The 19,354-nt window shown below is 47.0% G+C and overlaps 1 protein-coding gene across 2 annotated transcripts in view; it reads left to right on the forward strand.

Moving 5' to 3' along the window:
• Positions 1 to 19,354, forward strand: part of INPP5K (inositol polyphosphate-5-phosphatase K) — a 425,899-nt gene that overhangs the window by 146,110 nt on the left and 260,435 nt on the right. For both annotated transcript variants that reach the window (XM_086955215.1, XM_086955214.1), the window contains exon 4: positions 9,088 to 9,196. In XM_086955215.1, coding sequence (XP_086811341.1) covers positions 9,088 to 9,196 — 109 coding nt within the window. The remainder of the gene's footprint in view (positions 1 to 9,087; positions 9,197 to 19,354) is intronic.

Below are 19,354 nucleotides of genomic sequence, written 5' to 3' on the forward strand. Positions count from 1 at the left end.
GTGCTGCCTGGTAGTAGGAGAGGACATCCGAGGTGGCAAGACCACTCGTGAATGTGGACAGAAAACAGGTAGGTAGAGCCACTCTGACAGCGTCACCCTCCCACCCCCCACAAGAACCCTCCCAGTGCCGAATTAACCTGCTGAAACCAACGGGGTGGAATCTGGTAGGATGATTTTGTAACTGATATAGGAGACTGGGGAGCGCAACCATCTTGAAGATGGCCTACCTGCCATATAGCGTCAGTGGCATGCAAGACCACACCTTAAGGTCCTCCTGGGTGTGATCCCACACTGGGGCCAGATTACGGTTCCTGGATACCACCGGGACATCAGACGGAAAGACCCCCAAATACTCCATACCATCCGATCCCAATTGAAGCGCCGAGGCCCACTCACCTACCCTCGATCCACCCCCTAACACCCACAATGTGGACTTGCACTCGTTCATATATAGCCCAGAGGTCTCGCCAAATATCCGAAGGATGCGCATCAGCCGCGGCCTGACCTGTATAAGTCAGTAAGGAAAAACAGGACATCGTCCGCTTATAGTGCTATTTTATCCGTTAGACCCGGCGTGCATTGGAAACCCCGAAGCTGGGCATCTATCCGCACCCAGGCCGCCAGCGGCTCCATGGCAAACCAAACAAATAAGGGGAGAGGGGACAGCCCTGGCGCGTGTCCCGTCGTATCGAAAAGGAGCGAGATATGGACCCCCCCCACCCGCACTGAGGCCGTGAGGCCCGTATAGAGCAGCTGCAGATAAGCCAGGAATCGCAGACCAAGATTGAGCCTCCGCAGCAGAGCAAACAGGTACACCCAACTCAATGAATTGAAAGCTCTATCCATGTCAGCCAACAGTAACGCTGCTGGCTCCCCAAGCCGCCCACTGGCCGACACCTCAACATGCGCACGTCTAATGTTATGGCGGTCCGCTCTCTGAGGCATAAACCCAGCCTGATCCGGATACACCAATGCTGTGATGTTTGGCTTGAGCCGGTTGGCCAAGGCCTTGGCCAACACTTTTGCCTCAACATTGAGGAGGGAAATGGGGCGATACGATGCATGTTCCTCGGGGGGTCTGCCCGGTTTGAGAAATAATACCACCTCCGCATGTCTCCAGTCCGGGCGAAGCAAGCCAAACCCCCTCGCCTCCTCCACCACCGACCGATAATGAGGAGCTAGTTGTGCAAAAAAGCGCTTGAAAAACTCACTGGGGAAGCCATTGGGACCCGGTGCCTTTCCGGGATTCAACTCCCCGAGGGTCGTACCTAGCTCATCATCCGACAGAGGCCTATCCAATTGCTCCCGTACCTCATCCGAGACGGCCTGGGGGGGAAGAGCATCAATTTATTTATGGGTTTATACCGCGCTTGAATCGACTGCCGAGGGAGTATCTCTGCGCTCACACACCAGTGGCTGATGGAAAGAAAGGGGACAATCCAAAAGAGGGAGCTAAATCAGGAACAGGAAAGTTTTCAGCCTTTTCCTGAAAGTTAGATGGTCCGAACATTGCCTGAGCAGAAGAGGGAGTTTATTCCATAGTGCAGGACCGACCACTTCTCTATAACCTCTGCCGCAAGACACTCCTTCGGCGCATACAGGGCCTCATAATATGCCGCAAAGCTCTCCGCTATAGCTGGGGATTCGAGAATCGGCTCCCCTGTCGGGTCAAGAACCCGCTGTAGGGGCTGGACGTGCAGGGTACCCTGACACAGACGATGCAGCATCTTGCTCGACTTATCTCCCCACTGATATACCCTGCTACGTGTTGCAAGCCAGGCTTGGCGAGCCTCATCCAGCAGCACCGCTGCATATTGTTGCTGAGCCAACACTAGCTGCCACCTAGCCAGGCCCCCATCGGCTTCCCGACCTCTGCGTTCCAGCGCCTCTATGTCTGCCTCCCGGCGCACGAGGTCCTCCCACCGCTTCCCCCGCGCAGCCACACACCAGGAAATGTCCACACCTCGCAGGGTGGGTTTCAGTGCCTCCCAAAGCACCGCTGGAGACTCAACTGCTCCCACATTAGTCGTCAGGTAATTTTCTATCTCTCTGGTCAAGTGTTCCAGATAATCCTCTTTCTGTAGTTGCCACCCGACATACGCCATCTGAGCGGCTGCCGACCCGGACCAATCTGAAAAGTGAGAGCAACAGGTAAATGGTCCGACAAAGCTCTGGGCAGAATGTTCGCTGACAACACCCTATGCGTAAGTACCCTGGGAACTAATATGTAATCTAACCTCGAGAAGGAGTCATGGGAAGTGGAAAAGAAGGTATATTCCCGGCGAGGGCCTTGCAGGTGTCTCCATACATCTGTCCAATCTAACCCATCAACTGCTCTTTTGCCGTAGTGCCTCTTGAAAAAATCTGCAGAGCTGCTACGTGGCAGACGACGCACACTTTTGCCAAGCATTACTGCCTGGAATCATCACAGCATGCTGATGCATCAGTGGGACAGGCAATGTTGAGAAACTTATTCTCTTAAGGTAAGCTTCTTTCAAGGGATGTTAGATTGTTATCTATGTCTTTTGAATGTATAACATGTTTCATGATGAGACGCCATCCCTGTGAGTACTGCTGAGGGAGCGAAGCCACTGGCAGAGAGGAGGCGGCCGGGGCAGCCTAACACACAGAGCACTTGAGGGTGGTCATGCCCTGGCGTGAGGCCTTGTCCCCTGACCAACTCTGCAATTGAGTTGGGGCTTTTCTGGCGGGGCTGGACTAAGTTGGTATTGGTATTGGTATTGGTATTGGTATTTGTAAAGCGCGACTGTCGCTCCGGAAGGAGCATCCTGGCGCTAACTGGAAAGTATACATGAGGTTGAAATTAGGCAGGATTAGATGGCGTCCAGCACATACTCGTCTGATAGACTGAAGATCCATGTTTTTAGTTGTTTCCTGAAGTGGATTTCCTTGGTCAGGGACCTCAGGTGCTGGGGCATGGAGTTCCATGCTCTGGAAGATAGGTGGGTGAGGGTTTTACCCCCTTTAGTTTTTAAGTTGAAATTAGCTAGTTTTAGTAGGTTATTATTGGAGGATCTCAGAGTCCTCTGGGGATTGTAGTGGGGGTAGCGTCTGGCCGTTATCGTAGAGGACCCAACGGCCCAGCACTAGAGGCATAGTACGGGCGCACCTCAGCTTCTCCTGCGGGATGCACGTCTAAATCCTATAACCGGGGCAAGTATAGCTGATGCAGTGCCTGAAATCTTATTAGGAATGAGCTATTGCAAAGCTAAGCTCATCTGTGCAGTGATCCCCATGAGCTGAGAGCCTTACCTTAAGATGGCGCCCTTGTTTGTTAGATCTTGGCCTATTTAATGAAAGATTTGTTCAACTGAAACCTGACCTTAAGATGGCGTCCTTGTTTGCTAAACGTCCCTGCCAGTGAATATGCTAAGATGGCGCCCGGGGAGCTGAACGAAGGTTCCTTGGCCCTTTGCGGGACCGGTGTTCCTGGCTGTTGGTTGGGGGGGACTCTGAGGCATCGTTCGGCGGCATTCCTCTGTCCGAGGTGAGGTAATTCACCCCCCGCACCACCCTCAACCCTTTTGTGGTTCCACTGACACTGCACGGGGGACCGTTAGGGCAGCTCCTGAGTGTCGTGGAGGCCTAACTGTACCATGTGAATGACCCGTGGCTGCACACAACTGTTCTGTGCTGGTTAGGTGTGGCCCGGAAACACCAAACCTGTGCCGCTGGATGACCCCCTCACCTTGACTTAATCGGCTGCCGGTGAGACTGTGGGGGCTGATAATTGGGGGCTGACAAACAATCTCAATTAGGTGCCGAGATGACCCTGCTTGGTGTTTGTAATTGGCGATGGACAGAGTATCTATGTGGCCCCACCTAGGTTTTGGTCTCTCTTGCTCTAACTTTTGGGCCCCCATGAGACACTCTTCCTCCATGCCGGTCTACCAGAACTGATCTGCTTCCCTGACCCCTGTTTTTCTTCTCCCGTCCCTTATTCCCTCCTCCCTCTACTGGGGTCTTTATCTCCGATGTTTGATTATGCAACTGTTAACTAACGTAACCACGCAAATCTGTTATCCTTGTTATACCATTGGCGAAAAACCGAATCTGTTTGTAATTACCGCTGAACTCAAGTACCATTGGCCGTTACCCGGTGGAGCTGTCCTATGCAGCTATAGAGGAGTTTGGCATGGTTCACCCCTTCGGTCGTCACCTACTCAGCCGGACATCGGACATTGTTTTTAACGGTGCTTCACGGTCTTGTCTGTCTTTCACTTTGACTGCCTGTTTCGCCTGAAGTCCCTTCCCTCCCTCTGGTCGGCCTGACGCGATCCGCATTCCTTTTCCCCTGTTTACCTTTCCCCCTCTACCTTCCATTCCACATAAGACGTTTCTGTCTTGCAATGTAACTTGAAAATAACCTATGTTGTCGTGTAATCTCATGTTTTTCTACTGTCTGTTCTCACCGCGGAGTCCGAACAACCTTGGCCGATGCCCAGTGGAGCTGTCCTAAGCAGCTATGGAGGAGTCTGGCTAGGGTTCACCCCCTCGGTCGTCACCAACCCAGCCGAACATCTGACATTGTTTCTCCTCGCCTCCCAGTTATGTTTCCTTCTCTCTATCTTTCTCTGATGTCTATACTTGGAATCTGTAACAGAAGTAATTATGTAATCTTTAACTTGCTGATCCTCATGTAAAGCGCTTTGATACCTACGGGTCTAGCCAGCGCTATATAAAACTTTGCAAATAAATAAATGGAATATTTGACCTTTTGAATACTATTGCATGTAACATTATTTTAGCACTACCCATCGTCCACAAGGTTGCTTTTTTATAAGAAACATACATATGGCTACATTATATGCATACTCCTGCATATGTTTCCATGTATGTTATATGGTCAAAACAGTATGATGATCTCAAAGTATATAGTGTGCAAATTGTCGCAACATGTAAACATCACTCTAAATGTAAATAAGACAGTTCTCGTTAAAAAGCATACTTTAAATACTTAAAAACATTTTGAATACAAAAATAAATTGTTATTCTAAAAACTGTTTCATTAATGATGTGCAATTTTGTGCGATGTAAACACACTCTCTGTGCAAAAGTTGTTAATAAATAATATGCTGTTGAGACCTTGCGTCTATTTTACAATCTTGCGGGGACATCTGGAAATGATGGCAACCCCTATTTTACTAGTCATAATAAATTGGGGACATCAACTATTGATGGCAACCCCTCTGAAATATAATGCCTACGTTCAGTTAGTATCAACTTCAATCTATTAGTGCCCCTGACACCTCAAATAGTGAATACCAAACTAATATTTTAAAAAAAAAAATTCAAAATAAATACATATCCGCATTTTCACAGGTCAAAGGGAAATAAGGGTGAAATGACAAAACAACATGTTTTTTTCTCCCTATGATTTTTCTTTCTTGAAAATATACTATGTAAATATTAGAAGGAACAGCAAAAAGGAAATAACTTAAATTAAGTTTGAAATAAGAATTAAACTATGTGAGGCAGTAGACTCAATAGAAGGATATATAACTTTTCAAATAGGGATACTGATTATCATTAACACGATGGATTAGGTCTGCCCTATAAAAAATGGTACAAATCCTCTGTGGTGTTCAATCCATTGGGCACCTTGGTATCCAGTTCTAGTATCATTCTTGATTCTAGTTGGCGTGACATCTTGTCTCTGTCCCCTCCCCTGCGAGGTTGGGGCACAGATGTCAAGACAAAATAACTGAGACACTCCAAATTGTTGTTATGCATGCTTTTGAAGTGCCTCGCCACTGGATACGCATTGTCATTATTTACAATCGCCCGAAGATGCTGCAATATCCTGGCATGCACTGCTAGCCGAGTACTCCCAACGTACCTCAGGCCGCATGTACAAGTCCGGACACATACAGCATATTCTGTCCTGCAATTATAGTTACCTTTGATCTTTAAGGGTATAGGACTGAAAGGGGTCATGTAGGTGCTGGTGTTGACACCAAATTTACACGCCCGACAACTTGAGCACTTGAAGAACCCAAGTCGCGGGGGAGGGCTACCCATGACTCATCAGACCATCCAGCCTTTCTGTTTGTCCCGATGTCCTCACAGCCTCCCTCCCTGTTTGGAAAAGAAGTCCGACGCGTTTCGGGGCAGACACGCCCCTTCTTCATGGACGTTTTTGGCAACACATTGCACAGCAGCTCACCAACCGATTGAAACGCCCGAACGGCTGAATGGAATTATACCAAACTTGGCAAAATGGTAGAGCCTGGTATGCAGAAGTGACTTTTGTATATTTGGTGAAAATCCCTCCAGTAGTTGTTGAGAAAACTCAATTTTCCCAAATTATATATCTATGGGCGGGACACCGTGAGTGCACTGTAAGCTTACTGTACTCTGTACCTTCCTGAGTACAAGCTGCATGCTGATTGGCTGCTACTGTCTGTGAACATTCCAAAACAGAAATTGTTGGAAGCCATCTTGTGCCTCGGTAGACTGAGGCACAGGAAAGCAGAAAAACAAACGTGTAGAACTCAAAAAGGGGGCAGGGTAGAAGTACCCTGACCCCCTAGGCCTGTTCAGGGGGTCCCACAGGGCCCCTCCAGGCCCCCCCTCCCCAATTTTTTTTCCAAAAAATCACGGGGGTACGCGCACGTGCGCGTACGGTGCGCGTACCCCTGCGATTTTTCAGGGAAAAAAAATTGGGCCTGGGGGGGCCTTGTGGGACCCCCTGAGCAGGCCTAGGGGGTAAGGGTGCTTCTACCATGCCCCCTTTGCGTGTTTTGCACCTTTGTTTCACTGCTTTCTTGTGCCTTGGTTCTACCGAGGCACAAGATGGCTGCCAACACTTCCTGGTTTGGAGTGTTGACAGACAGTGGCAGCCAATCAGCATGCCTTTCACAGGAAAGCAGCATGCTCATTGGCTGTCAACACTTCTAACCAGGAAGTGTTGGCATTCATCTTGTGCCAGGTAGACCGAGACACAAAAGAAGCGGAGCTCACAGCCCACACAGCTCACACAGCCCTCACAGCTCTCACAGCTCACACAGCCCAGACAGCCCACACAGCCCTCACAGCCCACACAGCTCTCACAGCTCTCACAGCCCACACAGCTCTCACAGCCCACACAGCCCTCACAGCTCACTCAGCCCTCACAGCCCACACAGCTCACATCCCACACCCCACACAGCTCTCACAGCTCTCACAGCCCACACAGCCCTCACAGCTCACATCCCACACAGCTCTCACAGCCCACACAGCTCTCACAGCTCACACAGCCCACACAGCTCTCACAGCTCTCACAGCCCACACAGCTCACAGCCCACACAGCTCTCACAGCCCACACTCTCACGGCCCACACAGCTCTCACAGCCCACACAGCTCTCACAGCCCACACAGCTCTTACAGCCCACACAGCCCTCACAGCCCACACAGCTTTCACAGCCCACACAGCCCTCACAGCCCACACAGCTTTCACAGCCCACACAGCTCTCACAGCCCACACAGCCCTCACAGCTCACACAGCCCTCACAGCCCACACAGCTCTCACAGCCCTCACAGCCCATACAGCTCACAGCCCACACAGCTCTCACAGCCCACACAGCTCTCACAGCCCACACAGCTCTCACAGGCCTCACAGCTCACACAGCCTTCACAGCCCTCACAGCCCCCACAGCCCCCACAGCCCACACAGCTCTCACAGCCCACACAGCTCTCACAGCTCTCACAGCCCACACAGCTCTCACAGCCCACACAGCCCACACAGCCCACACAGCTCTCACAGCCCACACAGCTCTGGCAAAGATAATACCAGCAGCGAACAAGCACTGACAAAGACAATAATGGCAGCAAACAAACACTGGCAAAGACAATAACGGCAGCAAAGAAACACTGGCAAAGACAATAACAGCAGCAAAGAAACACAGGCAAAGGCAATACCAGCAGTGAACAAACACTGGCAAAGATAATACAATCAAGGGGGCAGGGGCACGAAAAATGGCACCATCAGAGGACAGAAGGCCCGATAAACGGCACAATCAGGGGGCAGAAGGCAAGAAAAAATGGCACAATTAGTGGGCAGAAGGCAACAAATACTGCATAATCAGGGAGCAGAAGGCAAGAAATACGGCACAATCAGGGTGCAGAATGCAAGAAATATGGCACAATCAGGGTGCAGAAGCGAGAAATACGGCACAATCAGGGGGGCAGAAGGCAAGAAATACGGCACAATCAGAGAGCATCTTGCTCCGGTCCAAAAATCGGATCCCTAGGGCTGCTCAGGTGGTCGCACAAGGATATTAACATATTTAAACGTTATCCGCTAATAGAATTAGCATTTAAAAAACCTTGCAATTTCACTGAAAAAACCATAGGTTTCAGGCCTTATTTAGTTAGGAATTAGCATTTAAAAAACCATGCTAATTCACTGAAAAAACCATAGGTTTCAGGCCTTATATAGTTAGGTATTAGCATTTACAAAACTTTGCAAATTCACTGAAAAAACCACAGGTTGCAGGCCTTATATAGTTAGGAATTAGCATTTAAAAAAACCTTTGAAATTCACTGAAAAAAACATAGATTTCAATCCTTATATAGTTAGGAATTAGCATTTAAAAAACCTTGCAAATTCACTGAAAAAACCATAGGTTTCAGGCCTTATGTAGTTAGGAATTAGCATATAAAAAACCATTGAAATTGCTCCTATATAGATAGTTGTACTAACTATATTTCGCGCACCCGCAATCCACTGCTGATGATGTCACATATTACATCATTCATGACATGGTCAGTGACATCACTGATGACAATTTTGAGTAGTCTTTCATGCCCTTCTTATGCTCATGTTTGAATGGTACTGTCAGGTTCTTACCATGTATTACTCTCCTTAGTTGTGCTTCCTGCCCATGGCCTGACAATTGCTTATTCTGTCCCTTGCTGGTCCTCACCTTACCCTTTCTATTTCACACTGTGCTCTCCCTGCCCTTCCTTGTGCTCTTACTTGTTGGTTTTTCTTTTTAATCCTGGTGTTGCCTGGTCTTGCATGTTACAAGGTTGTGCCCCTCCCAGCAGTAATAACGCTTGACAGTCTTCTTGATGTTTGGTTAGTTTACAGGAAGTGAACTCCAAGATTGTGCGGTTCCTGTCAGACTTGGCTTTCGACGATCCCTGGAGTCTGTTCTTCATGGATACCCTAGCTCCTTTTGGTTATGTTAAGGTAACTATATGCTTTGTTCCTTCTTACTTAACTGTGTAGTATTTATCTTCTTGTACACTGAGCATAACTCCAACTTCTCCCCCAGCTCTATTTCTCTGTGTGTGGACAGCTCACTTTGCGCTTTTTTCTGTGAATATTTGTTTAAAAGAGTTTTATAAAGCAAAAACATGACCCATAAGCAAAAACTGAAATATAAATAACCTGGTACATTACAAATATTATCCAAACAATGTTATCTCAATAACAAACCATTACGCAAACCCTCTATGGGTGTTCTTCTGGAGGCCAGTAGTGATCTGGTGCAAGGCAACCAGATGATGATCCCTCATAGCCATTTTACTGATTGGGGCTGAAGAGGTGCTCTCGCCAGTCATGTAGTCTGAGTATAGTCTAGAGGGTCATCCTGGTAGTCAGGCTGCCCAGTATCATCTCTGGTTCCCATTGTTATAGTAGAATCTGCGTATTAGAATCCTTTTAACCTCCTTTTTGGAAATGGGGGTCAATGGGTTTGACCGCATTTCTGGCTGGAGAGCGTTCTATATCCTTGGGGTAGATCCTCAGAGAGAGGGTGTATAGTTCTTTTGTTTTCTAAATCTGCATGGTTCCAGCCAGAGGTAGTTCGCACACCTGAAGTGGCGACTGCCCTCTGATATTTAGATCTATTCTGCTAAGTACTTGGGTGCACCATAGTGCAAGTCTTTGTTTGTTAGGCAAGCTATTTTCAGCTGGGTCCCAGCTTTGAAGGGGAGCCAGTTTAAAGCACGGGTATTGTGGTCAAAGCATCTCGTGCCGATGATCAGACTTGCCGCTGCATTGGGTACCACCATGAGTATTGCCGTTCTTGAGTTAGGAAGTCGCGTTAAGGTCAGACATCCATATTGTAGCCAGTAGACAGCTAGGCAATGTACTGCTATATTGAAGACTGGTGGTGATTTGAACAGTTTTGCCGTATACAGGAGGTTGAGTTGGAAAGACGCACTGCACGTGGCTGCGCTGACATGTGCTTTCATCTTGAGGTTTTTATCAAGGGTAATGCAGACGGATTTAGTTGATTCTGTGATGACGGATTTGAAGGCATCTAGGTGATTTTGCCATTCTTGAATGGGGGGGAGCTGTTAGGGGAAAAAGAGTAGGAATTCTGTTTAAAGGGAGTCCAGCTAGAGTTGATTCCAAGAGAACCAAGTTTTTTACTGGAGAGTTGTTGAGTTGGATGATATCTTCCAGGGAGGATGTCCTGAACTATAGCTGTGTATCATTCACATACATGTTTTATGCAAGATTTGCTTCTTTGAAGATTTCCAACATCGACTCCCTATAGAGGTTGGACAGTGTGGGGAAGATGGTTGATTCTTGTGGGCAAACAGTAGCGAGGAGAGGGGGTATTCCTATTCATACCATGCTCCACCACCCAGTCAGTAGCGACCACTCCACTGCTTTTGACTCTGACCCTAGAGACACCTTTCATATTGAGCTTCGCAATTTGATTAGTTGTGAGCGATTCTATGAGCAAGATGTAAATAATTGAGGACATTTCCTGTCAACCCCATTCTGCTGTCTAGTATTTCCAACAGACTGTTGTGTTTGACCATGTCAAACACCGAGGAGAGATCAAAGAGGATGAGTAGGCAGGATTTGTTACAGTATAGCATTTTCAGGGCGTTGTCCATGATGTGTACAATGGCTGTTTCGGTGCTGTGTCCTGGTCTGAATCCTGACTGGAACTTGTTGAGTCGGTTCAGCTGTTCAATGTGTTGACACGGTTGTGGACACATTTTTCCAGCAATTTGTCGAGGAAGGGGCTGTTCGACACCGGATGAAAACTGTTCAGATCTACACCAGCTTTTTTCCAGAGGGACGTCAATCTTCAGAGAGTCTGGGGTTATGTTTTGATTTAGCGATGAGTTTACAATCATCGTCCAAAGGACGGGAAAGGAAAAAGTATAGGTATCTTTCTTTCAGTGTCTCTCATATATATATATATGGCAGGTGCCAGTCTATCTTAGATACATAGACGACCTCTTCTTTATCTGGCAGGGTACTATGCTTGAAGCCCAGGAATTTGTAAAGGAATTGAATTGCAATGATCTGAATTTAGAATTTACTTCCACCATGAGTAAAACACAGCTTTGTTTCCTTGACATAGAGGTCTATATACATGAAGGTAACATAGCCACACGGTTATATAGAAAGCCAACTGCGGGTAACACCATCCTGCACGCGGCAAGCCAACACCCGCATCACTTAATACAAAGCATCCCCTTCGGGGAGATGCTACGTATTAAAAGAATTTGCAGTGATGACGGAGAATGCCTAAGAGCCATGGATGAAAGCAGATTGCGTTTCTTGGCTCGTGGTTATTCAGTAAGAACCATCGCCAGGGCCATGGAGCGTGCCAATAACATGACAAGGGCACAGGTTCTGGCGCCCAAACTGAAATGTGATTCTGTTCAAAATGAAACTCCCAAAGACAGCTCAAGGGTAGTGGTTACATATAACCAACAACACAATGAGATCAGGCGGATTTTCAGCCGTAACTGGAACCTGGTGACGGGGGATCCCGTCATTGGGGGTTCAGTGGGCAGAAGGCCAGAATTTTCTATCAGAAAATCTACCTCTATGTCAGATAGGCTAGTGAAGAATCACTTGGAACTTCCAATATCAAAAACCTTCATGAATTTGAAAAAAGGTTTTGTAAAATGTTCCAGCTGTAAGGCCTGCAAGAATGGATGCAACAAAACACGCTATAGCATTCCTTTCAAGGAAGAACCTGTATTAATAACCAAACAGTTATCTTGTAAAACGGAGTTTGCCGTTTACGTGCTGCAGTGCCCCTGTGAACTTAGGTATGTAGGGAGTACCCGGCTTCCGGTTCACAGGAGAATACTGCACCACTTAAGGGCAATCTCTAACAACGAGCAATCCTACCCGGTGGCACGTCATTTTCAGGCGGTGCATGGGAGTGATCCCAAGCACCTCACCTATTTTGTTATAGATTGTGTGCCACCCCTTAAAAGAGGTGGGAATAGGGATGGGCTACTCAGGGTCCTTGAGACTCGGTACATTTTGGAACTTAATAGTCGTACCCCTGGAGGTCTTAACGCCAGTGAGGACTTATACACCTGTCTATAGTTCATATGATCTGTGGCTGTACCCGACTCTCAAATGATTATACTGTTTGGTAATTGCATAACACTGTTTTGGAAAATCAGAAAGAAAAATAATAAGTCAATAGAATTGTTTTGCATTTCCGGTTAGAGCTGTGTATTAACATCTGTCAGTTTAATGAACTCAAAAGGGAGGGGCTCTTCCCTTTTTAAACATTTTGATATAATTTACTTGCACTGAACACTTTGAATATTCTTTTTGCACTTTTGCGATGATGGCTGCTCCTTGTTACATTATGGGAATCTAATGATATAAATTGTGTATGTTTACATAGGATTCTGTTTACATATAGCACTCGACACTTTATTGGAAATTCCCACTTGGGATATATTTTCTAATTGTTGTTTTTAGAAGGGTCAGGAAACAAAGTTCTGGATTAATTTTTGAATTTAACATCTGACTTTTATGATTTACGTATTTATATATTTATATGTATATAGTCATGAAGTTTTTGTACATACTTATTTATTTGCGCATTTGCACATATATGTATGTACTTCTGTTTATTCACCCACTGTGGGTTGTATTTAAGACAGAGTGGGGCTGTACATTAATGTTATAGTCCTTTTTTTGTTTCAATGTACCCTTTTGAAAGCACTTTTTGAATATGGTGGTCAAAACTTAGTCCACCTTTTGTGTCATTGTAAATGAGGATAAATTCCCATGTAACTTTGCGATCACATCATGTGATCAAGACAGTGGATACTGTCGAAACGCGTAATGGCGGGCATGCTGAGCGAGATTGAGCTTCAATAAACACACTTGTTTGGCACCATTCTTGGGTTCCTCTCTTCGTTTGTCCAGGGCTGCGCGATATCTGGCAGCGTTGGAGTTTGAGACGATTCTTTCCTTGATATATATATATATATATATGACTCTGGAAGGGCAGACTGGGAACTAAAATCAGCCTAGCAAATTTCGGCAGACCAACTTTTATATTGTTATGGTAAGCAAGTGCAGCTAATGCCAGGTGGATTTGGTGGGCTACTCTCCCTAAGAAATTGTTGATGAAAATAGAGAAAATGATAAAATTTTTCCATTTTTTTCTCACTACATGTAAATAAATGGCACACTTTTAAAGCATAGTGAATGTTGACCTTACAGTGCACCATGATATTCAATCATGGTGGGACTGCACAGACATTCTTATGGAGTGCAGTCTCAACTGACAGTCTTGTTTTGTTAGATTGTAAATACAGGGTGGCGTGCTATATAGTTTACAACCAATTCCCTTATCGCTCACGTATGGTATTAGTACTGATATTGTAAACCTCCATCCCACCTTGGGCTTTAGACCGCATTCCCTGTTACCAGACCATCACCTCACAGAGATGTCAAGTTTCCTAAGTGTACGCATGAGTAGACCCGATCCAGATTTTTGTTTTGCTTTCTGGGACATGTAGTCTTTTTCATCCCAATAATCATCAAGACTACAAATCTAGAACACAAAGCAGAAAAAGAAAAAAACGTAATTGGATGAGGTAGTCTTGCATGTACCTCAGAAACAGTTGAGGTCTGCACCACCTGTAAACTGATTAGAGGATCATGCGGGTCTCCACTGCTTCCTGACCCCCATCAACACATTGTGAAAAATTACATTAAGGGGCGACATCTCTCACTATGTAGATAGGGGATCAGCCCTATTCATTTCTCCCTACCCGTGGTAAATAGATTATCTTCTCTTGCATGGCGTTCAGAGACAGATGACAGAGACCCACTCCCCATTATTGCCCTACATCTTTGAGTGTGGTTTCACAGCCCAGGTGCAATTATAAAAGGAGATAAGTGGGAGGGCCTCAACTGTCATCCACTCACTCGCCATGCCGTCTACGGGTGCCGCAATGGCATCAGTACATGTTTCCTTGGTTTAAAATATATTAAGGGCTACTTCCAGTGAAACTGAAACAGACCAGTAAGACTGGTATCATTTGAAGGAACTTCCTTTAAAAGGAAGTTCCTTATCGTCCTCAATAATAACCCATTAGTATACCTCAGGTGTTGTATCATGTATGCGGGAGGAAAAATCAATTTCCTTGTTTCTCTCAAACACACCTGACCAAAACGCAAATGCCATCTCTTTAACACCTTGGCTGCTAGGCGTTTTCCCCCCCTGTGCTGGAAATTACTCTTAGGCTTTATTCATGACAAGCTCAGCTCGTCATCAGCACAGTTCAACTGTGCATCATGACGAGCTGAGCTCGTCATCAGCATCGAAAGGGTTAACATTTGTTAGCCCAATACCTAAAAGTGTGAAGATATAAAAGAGGAAGTGCATTTGTCTGCCTCATTGTTTTATGACTGTGCAAAAGGTATATTATAGCCACTAGGATAGCTAAGCACTCGATACTTACCGGAAGGAAAGTTTGCATGTTACTTCCTGATCTGCCTTTAATCCTTATGAGGTCTATAACCGTATTATGTGTAAATGGTAATATTAGATAACAATGACATGCAAACTGCTGGTGTTCATGCGCCTGGAGACATTGCAATGAGAAGAGAGAGTAGGGAGCACAACAGCAAGGATAGGGGAACAAGGAGAGAAAGAAATGATTTATGGGAGAGACAAACCACAAGAAAGAATTAAAATAAAACAATAGCCAAATAAAGTCTGAGAATGAAAAATAAAATTGAGCAATAGTAGAATGAGCACTAAAATTGAACATTCATTTTGTTGTAACATTCCTTGTGTTGTCACAGTGTACATGGGCATGAAGATTGCACATTCATTGGGTTGTAACATTCCCACCACTCTTCTGAATCTTCCATACTTTTTACCTTGGCCACCCATAATCCTGTCTAATGGTATTCTTTAAAGTGATCAAATTGATGATTCTCTTCTTCAGCTACAATCTTTTTATGATGCCTCAAATTTACACTATTACCACACTCTTCTATTCACCAACCTTTATTGTATTGCAGGCTGTTTTTGCTAATATCCTTTCTTTAATTCCTTGAGATACGTTTTAAACATCACATTCTACAATCACTAAGAAGACCAAAGTTACCAAAAAAATGTATTACCCTTATAGGTTGGGGAATTTGTACTCGTCCTTCTTGGTTTTACCATCTCTTTTCACTTTTATTATATAATCTATATCAATTTGTACAGGATTTGTGTTATGTTTAGCACTTGTGTACTTGTTAAATTCTCCCTCAATGTTTCAGGTGACCATTTCACTTTCCTCGGTTTTCACATTCTTTCCACATTGTCTTTTGAAAGAAGAATCGAAATTTGCCAAGCTACGTAACGGTAAGTTTCAATTCTATTAAGGACACGGAGGCAAGGATTATGCTATTCTCTCTTCACTTTAATAACAATTTTCCTCCACAGCAGCGAAAAAATGAACACTATAATATTCCCCTTTTTCATGGAAAAATTCAGAAGAAACAGATCCTAAAGGTTTAAATATGTCCAAACGGACTACAACTCCCATGAGTCCATCACATAACACTCGATCACAGTCCTTCCTCCATGTCGCTGCGTCCTAGAAAGGTCCTTCACATAGGTTGTCCCTCCTCTTTCTTCGTCCGAACACCTTGCAGTCACTGGTCTTGTTTGTCACCATCATGTCCTAAAACACAAGACACTGGTGTAAAGTTCCTGAGATACCAAAACCCATCAATCAATGATAACCAAGTATGCAAATATTTGCATCCACAAAACCGACGTCAAGGAAAATCTTTTACTTACCGCCGTACGGGCGGGTTCGCACCCCAGTGCCACGGGAGGGATAATCCTCGCCTCCGTGTCCTTAATAAAATTGAAACTTACCGTTACATAGCTAGGCAAATTTCGATTCTATGTCCGGACCGGAGGCTCCGATTATGCTAGTTTAAAGCTTACTCACCACTAAATGTGCCACATCCACCACTGGTTTAAAGTAGAACCTTTTAAATGTGGACTCAGAGGACCAATCCGCCGCTCGCATTAGATCTTCCAGGTGAACGCCTAGAGAAAACGCCTTCGAGGCCATGGCACCCCTGGCAGAGTGAGCTCCGAACTTTTTTGTGTCAATACCTGCCTCCTGCATGACCCAGCGCACCCACCTTGCAATGGTGGGGGAAGAGACAGCCTTGTGCGGTTTCTTTAAAGCGATCAGGAGCTGCTGCTCGCCCGGAGGGCGGAGCTTTAGAGTCAAGTCCTCGTAGGCTTTGAGACACTGCACCATACATAGTTTGGGCATTTCAGCAAAAGTCGGATAAGAGATCGTCCTAGAAGCAGACTTCGTCCGCCGACCAATCGTAAAGGTCACCCCCTCTGGAATATATGTGCCGAAACATCGAGAGCACGCACAACAGACACCCTGCAGCAGGAAACCAGACACAACAACATGGCCAGTTTAGTTGACAGCTCTTTCAAGTAGAGATATCTATTTGGCTGCCAGGACAAAAACAAATTGAGGACAACATTCACGTCCCGCAGGACTGAGTACCTTGGTTCCGGGGGTAATGACAAACGAATACCCCTCAACAGCCGGCACACAAAAGGATGTTCCCCAACAGGGGTCCCATCAACCGGTTCATGACCCGCCGAAATAGCGGAAGGCATAGCGTTGATAGTGCGGTACGCCCGACCGTCCGTTGCCAATTCAGCCAAGAAATTCAAGATGGGAACGATTCCTGCGGCCACGGGATCCAAGTCCCGTCGAAGACACCAACGTAACCATTTCGTCCAGTCGGATCGATAACGCTTCGAGGTGCTGGCTGCTCATGCTTTTGATAAAAGAGATTCAGCTGGTCCCGAAAAACCTGGGAGCGACCAACGTCGCCGTAAAGGCGCCATGCCATGAGAAGGCGAGAGCCCTGAGCCACCAGGTGAGGCTGTTCTCCTTCCGGATTCCGAAGTAGAAGAGGAAACAGGGGGAGTAGTACTGGAGAATCCCAAGAAAGTTCCAGAAGAACTGGAAACCACACTTAGTACCTCCAAAGTGGTGTAATCAACACCACTTCCGCCTTCTGGCGCCGGACCTGAGCCGCCAGGCGGACAATCATGGAAAACGGTGGAAACGCGTAACCCTTCTCCTAACTCCACTACTGCAGGAAGGCGTCCGTCACTTGTGCCAGTGGATCTGGCCTCCAACTGTAAAACCTTGGGAGTTGGTGGTCCAAGCGCGATGTGAATAGATCTACCTAGAAAGGACCCCAAAGGTTGGCCAACCACTGAAAGACCTGAACATCCAGCTTCCATTGGCTGGAATCTTTCAGATACCGGGAGTGCCAGTCTGCGACCTGATTGGCTTGACCTGGCAAGTATTCTGCCGTCACCGACACGTGATGGGCCAAGCAAAACCCCCAGAATTCTTTCGCCAAGTTCGCCAGAGCTTTGGACCGGGAGCCCCCTAGGTGGTTGACTTTGTCCATTTTCAACATGACGCACAAGCGAATCCTGTCCTTGGTCCAGCACCGGTCTGTGAAAGAGCCTGCTAACAACTCCAGGCAATTGATGTGAAGTTCCTGCTCGTCTAACGACCAGACACCTCCGGTAGAGAAATTGCCGTAGCGGGCCCCCCAGCCCGACCTGCTGGCATCTGATTCTATGACTATGTTGGGGGCCGCCCCAAAGATGGCCCTGCCATTCCAGGCGTCCATGTGGGCGAGCCACCACGACATTTCCTCCTTGACCTTGGCAGATAAGGGGACCAACTGGTCGTAAGACAATCCCCGCCGGAGATGTTGCGCTTTCAGGCGCTGCAGAGCGCGATAGTGCAGGGGCCTCGGGAAGATTTCCTGGATTGATGACGACAACAGTCCTACCACTTGGGCAATCTGTCAGAGGGAAATGTGAGTCCTGGACATGATCTGACTCAGGAGATGCCGGATCTTGGTCATCTTGCGAGAGGGAAGGCTTAAGGATTCGTGGGCCGAGTCCACCACAAAGCACAGGAAGATGATAGATTGTGTCGGGGAGAGAACTGATTTGTCCCCGTTGATAACAAACCCCAGGCTCTGCAAAAGAGAAACCGTCTGCCGCACCTGACCGGACAAAGTCTGAGGGGTCTGAGCCATCAGAAGGATGTCGTCCAAATAAACGAGCATCCAAATTCCCTCTCCCCACAGGAACTCCACTGCCGAATGGAGGACCTTTGTGAAGCACCAGGGTGCTGACGACAGTCCGAACGGAAGGGCGGTGAACTCGTAAATCTGCTGTCGCCTTTGGAACTGCAGAAAAGGCGATGAGGTGGATAGATTGGAATTACCAGGTACGCATCCTTGAGATCTAGTCTCGACATCCAGTCGCCCGGCAGGAGCACATACCGGAGGAGGTGAATCCCCTCCATTTTGAAATGTCCGTACACCAACCATCCGCTGAACTCCTTCAAGTTGATCACCAGACGCCGTCCCCGTCAGTCTTTTCCACGAGAAAGATATTTCTCAAAAACTCCCGGGGATGCAGAACCGACCGACAGATGGCCCCTTTGCGCAGCAGCTCGGAGACCTCCTCATCGACCAGACGAGCGTCCGCCTCTGAGAATGAAATAGGTCGGGGAGGACTCCGCTGGAAGGGCGAATCGTAAAACTCTACGTGAAACCCCTGGATAGTTTGCAAGACTCAGGCATCGGACGTGATCGCCCGCCAAGCCCCCTGAAAGGACGCTAGCCAACCCCCAATGCGAACTTGAGAATGAGGAATCAGACTTACCGCCGGTTGCAGGTCCGCCTGCGCCGTTTCGGTATCCTTCACGGCCATGGAACTTCTGTCCCCTTGTCGGATAAAAGTTTATAAAGTTTGCGGATGTGCTGTACTGCCCCCGCCTGGAGCCTTGTCCCCTACCGGGATTAAATTACTGGCCACGGCTGGTCACGCGGCCCCTGCCACGACCGGCCCCGTTGGAAAAACGGTTCTGGAAGACCCTTTTGATATTGGACTTGGCCTTGTCCAAACTCGTGAAGGTGGCAACGAACTTGCTCGGCTCCTTCACAAAGGGGTCTCCGAAGAGGCCCCCTTGTGCAACTGCACTGGCCTCCGAAGAAGCCAAGTCACCTAACTTGGGG

This window comes from Lissotriton vulgaris, chromosome 2_1, assembly GCF_964263255.1.
Source record: "Lissotriton vulgaris chromosome 2_1, aLisVul1.2, whole genome shotgun sequence".
Lineage (NCBI taxonomy): Eukaryota > Metazoa > Chordata > Amphibia > Caudata > Salamandridae > Lissotriton > Lissotriton vulgaris.